The sequence below is a fragment of the Musca autumnalis genome, unplaced genomic scaffold (assembly GCF_047663935.1).
Source record: "Musca autumnalis isolate F117 unplaced genomic scaffold, ASM4766393v1 scaffold_9, whole genome shotgun sequence".
In the NCBI taxonomy this organism is placed as follows: Eukaryota; Metazoa; Arthropoda; class Insecta; order Diptera; family Muscidae; genus Musca; species Musca autumnalis.
The window spans coordinates 907,229-915,596 of NW_027412450.1; the positions used below are offsets into that span (position 1 = coordinate 907,229).

The following is an 8,368-nucleotide window of genomic DNA, read 5'->3' on the forward strand; positions in this document are numbered from 1 at the left end:
GTAGCTTTTATAAGAAGATATTTAAGAGGAAAATCTAATCCTTTAGAACTGCATCAGTGTTGTGAGTAGATGTTTTTTTTATATAGTAGAGGCATTAAAAACACTTTAAAATAGCCGTAGGTGAACAGTCATGCAGCCACTTCTTAACTGTTTTTTTGCAGAAGCAAGTTTTCAAAGATCCCATGGCAATGACTTTTACCTCGGTATGGCTCAACCCACATTGTCAGTGGTATCAAGTGTTGCAGTCAATAGAGGAAAAATTGTGTAAACGTTGGTGTAGTTGCGGTATTCTTATTATTAGCTATTTTTCTCTTTATTATAGCTTTAAAATAAATCCACACTCCGCAACATCTTTCCTGTTTTGTTGTTATTTTTGCCATTATTTATTAAGAAACAACTTTACATTAATTCAAAGCCATCTGCCCAAAAAAAGATTGAATTAAATCATATTATATATTTATCTTTACACTACTCCAGCACAATAAAAAAGCTTAAAGCTATATGTAACACCAGAAAACGTATATAATATTAAACAAATTCACTTAAAATAAATGAAAATGTTATTTAATGTTGGCGACATTTCCTGAGTATTTCAGCCATGTAAAACTTCTCTACAAAAGTGGTGTCTTAGACACGTCGTTCGGACTCGGCGATAAACTGTAGGTCCCATATCATTGAGCTAATATGAATCGGGGTGCGCTCATTGATATGAGAGAAGTCTCCCTTGTCCCTTATGGGATGTTTGTGGAACAATTATATATATTATATATCCTTCACATCCCTCTGATAACAAATCCCCCTGTAACAAAAAAGCAAATTCCAATTTCGGTTTTTTAACGTTGTACGTTTTGCACTTGTTGTTTTTTTTTTGTTGTTCTTGTTCTTTATTGATAATGCCTATTTAAAATTATTATAATTTACTTGTTGTTATGTTTTATTTTTCAAATTAAAAAAAAAAAACTTGAAATCAATATACATATTTTTGAGAAATAAATTACAATAAAGAGAGTTGATAGATGACGATCGATTTTATCGTTGATATCCGTTTTGGGAGTTTCATATACATATTTTCATTGTAAAATAACTTAAGGCCTTTTCATTGTGTAGTAAAAGTAGATAAATGTTGGGAGCATGGTTTTAATGGAGATGTGTAAGGTGTTCGTTCCATTGAGAATTAGTTTGGGACTGTTATCCTAACGGCAGAAAGTGGGGAGGTGGGTGGAGGAAGCAATCTAGAAGTTAATGGGTTTGCCAAAGGCAGCGGCAACATTAGCTTCACGCAAAGCTTCGGCGCAGGTCTGCAAAGAAGAATGGAACAAAAAAGTTAACATTTAAAGACATTTGATTTATAACAATATTAACTTACAGGATGGGCATGACAGACACGGGCAACATCTTCGGCGGAGGCACCATATTCCATGGCCAAGACAGCTTCATTGATAAGTTCACCGGCAGACTAAAATGAAAATACATTATAATTAGATTGCTATAAAATCAACATTGATTCCATTTCTACTTACGGGACCAATGATGTGTGTGCCCAGCACACGATCTGTAGCCTTATCAGCCAAAACCTTAACAAAACCATCAGTTTCGTTGTTGGTCTTGGCACGAGAATTGGCCAAGAATGGGAATTTGCCTACTTTGTATTCAACGCCTTCTTGTTTCAAGGCTTCTTCGGATTTGCCAACCCACGCAACTTCGGGATGTGTATAGACAACAGATGGTACACAGTTGTAATCAATGTGTACATGGCCGCCCAACATACCCTCAACACAAATGATACCCTCATCTTCAGCTTTGTGGGCCAACATGGGACCATGAATGCAATCACCAATGGCATAAATGTTTGGTACGGTGGTTTGGAAATGATCATTGACAGGAATGCGTCCTCTATCGTCTTTAACAATGCCAACATTCTCCAAGCCCAAACCTTCGGTATATGGACGACGACCAACGGATACCAACAAGGCATCACATCTCAATTCTTCCTTTTCACCAGTCTTGGCATTTTCCACTTGGACTGTAACAATGTCACCATCGCGGGTAGCCGACAACACCTTGGTGCCGGTCTTGAACTTCAAACCTTGTTTGGCCAAAACCTTTTGGAAAGTTTTCGACACCTCACCATCAATACCAACACCACCAATGGTATCCATAAATTCAACGGCAGTAACCTCAGCACCCAAACGACACCACACTGAACCCAATTCCAAACCAATAACACCGGCGCCAATAACAATCATGTGTTCGGGAACTTGTTTCAAGGCCAAAGCACCGGTAGACGAAACAATGACTTCTTCATCAATTTCAATACCAGGGAATGGTGTAACTTCTGAACCGGTGGCAATCATAATGTTTTTAGTTTGTACAGTCTCTACGGAGCCATCATCTTTCTTAACCTGGACCTCGGTGGGAGAGGTAATGGTACCGAAACCAGTCAACTGGGTGACTTTGTTCTTCTTGAACAATTGAGCAATGCCACCGGTTAAAGCTTTTACTGCGTTGCTCTTTTGGGTCATCAATTTCTCCAAATCCAAAGAGACATTGCCGCAAACAATACCACGATTATCCAAATCGCCGGAATGGGCCATGTGATAGTAATGGGAGTTGTTAAGCAAAGCTTTGGAAGGAATGCAACCAACATTAAGGCAGGTACCACCCAAAGTGGGATTCTTTTCAACGCTGACAGTCTGTAAGTGAAAGGTAAGCAGATTAAGATCAGTCTGAATGGAGAGAGAGGAAATGACCGTTTGACTTACCTTCATACCCATTTGGGCAGCTTTAATGGCAGCAACATAACCACCAGGTCCAGAACCAATGACAACCAAATCGGCTTCATGTGTGGTGGAATAAAAACGGCCGTTCAAGGCACCCAAAATGGCGCCATTGGTGCGCAATGGGGTCTGAAAGAAGAAAAATAAATGGGATTGATTAGTAAAATACAGGACAAAATTATTTCCGAAAGTACATCTAAACGTTGCCAAGTGAAACTTTTTGTGTGTGGGAAAATCGAATATTGAACAAAAGTGTGTGAAAAGCTTGGCACAATGGATACCATTGTCAAAACAAAAACAACAAAAAATATATATCGTTGTAATCAGGGTCCCATGGGCTATCGACGGTAGACATGGCGCTCACTTTACGGAACTTAAAGGGTCAAAAAAAAAACGTGGATTTTTTAAATTAATTTCATTAGTTGACCTGAGTGAAATGTTAAATTAATTTTTTTAGTTGACTTGATGCCTCAAAACGTGGATTTTTTTAAATGAATTTCTTTAGTTGACCTGTGGCCCCAAAACGTGGATTTTTTAAATGAATTTCTTTAGTTGACCTGTGGCCCCAAAACGTGGATTTTTTAAATGAATTTCTTTAGTTGACCTGTGGCCCCAAAACGTGGATTTTTTAAATGAATTTCTTTAGTTGACCTGTGGCCCCAAAACGTGGATTTTTTTAAATGAATTTCTTTAGTTGACCTGTGGCCCCAAAACGTGGATTTTTTTTAAATGAATTTCTTTGGTTGACCTGTGGCCCCAAAACGTGGATTTTTTAAATGAATTTCTTTAGTTGACCTGTGGCCCCAAAACGTGGATTTTTTTAAATGAATTTCTTTAGTTGACCTGTGGCCCCAAGCGTGGATTTTTTTAAATGAATTTCTTTAGTTGACCTGTGGCCCCAAAACGTGGATTTTTTTAATGAATTTCTTTAGTTGACCTGTGGCCTCAAAACGTGGATTTTTTTAATGAATTTCTTTAGTTGACCTGTGGCCCCAAAACGTGGATTTTTTAAAGAATTTCTTTAGTTGACCTGTGGCCCCAAAACGTGGATTTTTTAAATGAATTTCTTTAGTTGACCTGTGGCCCCAAAACGTGGATTTTTTAAATGAATTTCTTTAGTTGACCTGTGGCCCCAAAACGTGGATTTTTTAAATGAATTTCTTTAGTTGACCTGTGGCCCCAAAACGTGGATTTTTTAAATGAATTTCTTTAGTTGACCTGTGGCCCCAAAACGTGGATTTTTTAAATGAATTTCTTTAGTTGACCTGTGGCCCCAAAACGTGGATTTTTTTAAATGAATTTCTTTAGTTGACCTGTGGCCCCAAAACGTAGATTTTTTAAATGAATTTCTTTAGTTGACCTGTGGCCCCAAAACGTAGATTTTTTAAATGAATTTTTTTAGTTGACCTGTGGCCCCAAAACGTGGATTTTTTTTAATGAATTTCTTTAGTTGACCTGTGGCCCCAAAACGTGGGTTTTTAAATGAATTTCTTTAGTTGACCTGTGGCCCCAAAACGTGGATTTTTTAAATGAATTTCTTTAGTTGACCTGTGGCCCCAAAACGTGGATTTTTTAAATGAATTTCTTTAGTTGAACTGTGGCCCCAAAACGTGGATTTTTTAAATGAATTTCTTTAGTTGAACTGTGGCCCCAAAACGTGGATTTTTTAAATGAATTTCTTTAGTTGAACTGTGGCCCCAAAACGTGGATTTTTTAAATGAATTTCTTTAGTTGAACTGTGGCCCCAAAACGTGGATTTTTTAAATGAATTTCTTTAGTTGAACTGTGGCCCCAAAACGTGGATTTTTTAAATGAGTTTCCTTTGTTGATATTTAAATTATTCTTAAGTTAACCCGAAGACCCAAAACGTGATTTTTAAATATTTTTTATGTGACCTGAGCCCACAAACCGTAGAGGCAATAAAAAGGTAATTTTTGTAAACAAATCTTTTGAGGTTTCCTTAGGCCACAAATGTTGATTTTTAAACAAATATTTTGTGGTGTCTTCAGGATTCAGATATCCTGTACATAATTGTACTCAGCAACTACTGCAACGAGACAATGACATTGTGTTGCTGTCTTCTCCTGTAGATGGTCCCTGTTGCAGTTCTAAGTGCTGCATTCTGATAGGTTTGTATTCAAAACATTTCTATAATATTGTTGTGAAATGAAGACGCTAAGAGGTACAAGTTCTGTTTATGTTGCGGTTCACAACAGCAAACTAAAGTAAACAATTGAAAAATAAATACCGACTGACATAAAATTAGTTTAAGCTCACACTTGCATTCGTAAAAATATCTATACTTATCGCCTTCAAGCTCTTTACTTCTAGCGGAATTCCCTACTTCATTCTACTGAGTTTTGAAATCTTAACCATTGATGAGGGTAGTATTCTGAACTCCTCAATACTATTTTATGAAGCGTCATATTCTGGTTTTTACTTTTTGCTGTTGATCGGTAATGTAAACATATGTTTCCATTAATATCCCCGAAGGGACATACACACGTGCTCAAAATAATAGATACACCTTGCACATTCTTACTGAAAGTTCAAAAGAACGGTTCTATTTTCGTTACTTTTTATTGCATACGATATTATTTCCCTCCAGAATTTGATTCGAACATTGTGGTTAATATTTATGGATAAAAACGATGAAAGTAGGCTACGGAATGTCTCTTGGGTTAAGTCAAGAAGTAAGGTCCTGTATTCCAAATTTTGTTAGGAAAGTGGTGTGGTAGGGGGTTAAGATTCGAAAATACAAGCTACTAGTCCATTGTATTATTTTCAGCAATATTTTACATGCAAAATTAATAAAAGTTTATTATTTCCCATTATAACTAAAGTGTATCTATTATTATGAGCAGCAAGTATTGGAAATGTTTCAATTTACACCTATGTCCTGTAAGAAAATACCAGGTTAAATTGTGTGAACTTAAAGTAGTAATACTCTAAATCTTTTACCTCCATTAATAACAAATAATCATTTGTATACCAATTTAACCTACATTAACCCTGATATGTTTCTCAGCGATTAAAACCAATCCAAATCCATCAATATTGTAATCTAAAATAATCTAACAATTTGCATAGGTATTTGCGAAACCAGCTGATCTATGGACAATTATGAAACTCTTGTTAACATTTGTTGTTAAGTATATGGGGTGCTTGTTGGCGGCGGCTACTGATAAGTGATAACGTAATCTCTGCAAATATGACGGCTACATACAATCAAACAATTTTAGATTAGAAATCGGCAGATTTGTGAAATTGTTAACAATACATACCACGTTTCCAACAGAGTTTTCATTGTGACTTCAACCATAATCAGCAAACAAAATGTAATCTGAATTTTAAAAATCAAAATCCATGACCCCCCATGAGTTTTATAACACTCATTAAGAAGCAGTTGAAGTAATCATACGATAAGTCGATGGAACAACTACAACAAAAAAAGCACACCTCCTAATGATGAATTAGGGAGGGATTCCCAAATATATCAATTCATTAAGTCCACCCCGACTAAAAACGTACACTAACTACATCTCTGCATTGCATACAGCTTTCTCTCTCCTCTCTCTCTCTCTTGGGTATCTAGATAAATTGGGTGAAAAAATCACCTCTTTCACTCCATGCATTTTTGTGTCATTTAAAAAGAATTAACACTTTTTCGTTCATAAAATGGCAAATTTTCTTTTAAATATTTGTTAAGGTTTGTATAATATACCCATTGTTCACAATTTAATTACTTGTCATTGCTGTCATAACACTTTTTTGCCAACATTTTACACATTCATCATTGCATAATCACACTGTCTGATTTTGTTCATCCTGCTTTCATCATACTTTTTCCCGACACTTCACTTGGGTTTTTTACACTGTCTTTTTTCCTTAATTTCCTGATTTAATTCCTCTACAGGATGTCTCACCTTGAGGGCACCAACCAAAACGTTACGAATGGTGCACTGCATATTTAATTTATTCCAATATTAATTGCAAATTGAATTCGGCAAAAATTTTTTCTCTCGATTTTTTTTTTTCGCGGCGCTGCCCGTTCGTCGTCGTCCGTTAGAGAACGAAGTCAATGCTGTTGAAACGGTTTACGGCGTTGTGACTGAATTGTCAGATAAATGTGAGAGATAAACATGAATGCATGAGAAGGTAGCAATTGTCAGAGTTGCTAGAATTTAGTGCGAATTACCAATTACTAAATACTTGGATTTTATGAATTATTAAAATTAATTTAATAAGACGTAGGGGATGGAAGATACCAAGGAACGGTCCTGACCGGTTTTAACATGGCAAAGCCCAGGATTTATCTTGGTCCCTCTTTCATCCCAAGTGGACACTGACCTCCCCGTGGTGTCACCTGGGGAACTGCCTTTAACACCCGTTAAAGGTAGTGAGCTAACATGTGCCGCGCGTTCACCCATAAGAACGTTAAAAACTTGGGTTTGGGCGTCGGGTTAGTAACCCTCCCCTAGAAAAAACAGCCTACTATGAAAAAACGAAAGAAAAGAAAAACAAACCCCTCTAAAGTTGACGAACCCCGCAAACGTTTTAAGGACCATGATCTGCGAATCTGCACCTGGAATGTTCGCACTCTTTATAGAGAAGGTGCAGTCTTCGCATTGGCAGACGTACTTGAAAAGTACAAGACCGATATTACTGCCATACAGGAAATACGATGGATTGGGAAAGGCGTCACAACAACACCTAAAGGTGACGCACTGTATTATAGCTGCCATGACGTAAAGCATGAGTTTGGTTGTGGATTCGTAGTTAGTCGGAGACTAAAACATCTTGTATCCAGCTTCACTCCAGTGAATGAAAGACTTGCTGCAATTCGAATAAAAGCTAAATTCTTCAACATCAGCTTTATTTGCGCTCATGCTCCCACTGAAGAAAAGGATGAACAGACCAAAGATATATTTTACGAGCGCTTAGAAGAAACATATGACCGTTGCCCTGCCCATGACATTAAAATCATTCTAGGCGATTTTAATGCCAAAATTGGAAAGGAGAATATCTTTGGCCCAACAGTCGGGAAATTCAGTCTCCACAGTGAAACATCTGACAATGGTATGAGACTGATAGACTTTGCAGCTGCAAAAAACATGGTAGTTAGCAGTACCAGATTTAATCATCTCGATATTCATAAGGGCACCTGGCTGTCTCCAGATCAGAAAACAAGAAACCAAATTGATCATGTTGTGATAGATGGAAGACATTCATCGAGCGTGTTGGATGTACGATCGTTCCGAGGCGCAAACATTGATTCGGACCACTACCTTGTTGCAGCAAAGGTACGCACCCGCTTAAACGTAGCAAACAAAGTACGAACAGACACAACACGAAAGTTAGACATCGGTAAGCTGCAATCACAACAGATAGCCACAGCATATTCCACTCAACTAGCCCAATTGCTTAATCAAAGCCCTCCTCATCCCGATAACATATCAGCGCAATGGCAAAGCATTGCCCACTCCATGCAAACAGCCGCAAAATCCATACTTGGATACCAGAGACCTCCACCAAGGAATCCATGGTATGATGAGGAGTGTCGTGCTGCCACCGAAGAGAAAAATGCGGCA

At 37.5% G+C, this 8,368-nt stretch overlaps 1 protein-coding gene across 1 annotated transcript; it reads right to left on the bottom strand.

Annotated features, from left to right (window-relative positions):
• Positions 1-823: 823 nt before the first annotated feature.
• Positions 824-6,908, bottom strand: LOC141388254 (dihydrolipoyl dehydrogenase, mitochondrial-like). Its single transcript, XM_073958276.1, has 5 exons — positions 6,704-6,908; positions 2,763-2,906; positions 1,521-2,693; positions 1,367-1,456; positions 824-1,298 (listed from the first exon to the last, which is right to left on the bottom strand). Exons 1-5 carry the CDS (start codon positions 6,743-6,745, stop codon positions 1,233-1,235), a joined length of 1,515 nt encoding a protein of 504 aa, XP_073814377.1. The 5' UTR covers positions 6,746-6,908; the 3' UTR covers positions 824-1,232.
• Between the last annotated feature and the right edge of the window lie 1,460 nt (positions 6,909-8,368).

Coding starts and splice junctions, on each gene's coding strand:
- LOC141388254 (XM_073958276.1), bottom strand. CDS start 6,745: ATGCAGTGCACCATTCGTAACGTTTTGGTTGGTGCCCTCAAG. Junction 2,907..6,703: donor TTTTGGTTGGTGCCCTCAAG/GTGAGACATCCT, acceptor TTCTTCTTTCAG/ACCCCATTGCGCACCAATGG. Junction 1,299..1,366: donor GTGTCTGTCATGCCCATCCT/GTAAGTTAATAT, acceptor TCTTCTTTGCAG/ACCTGCGCCGAAGCTTTGCG.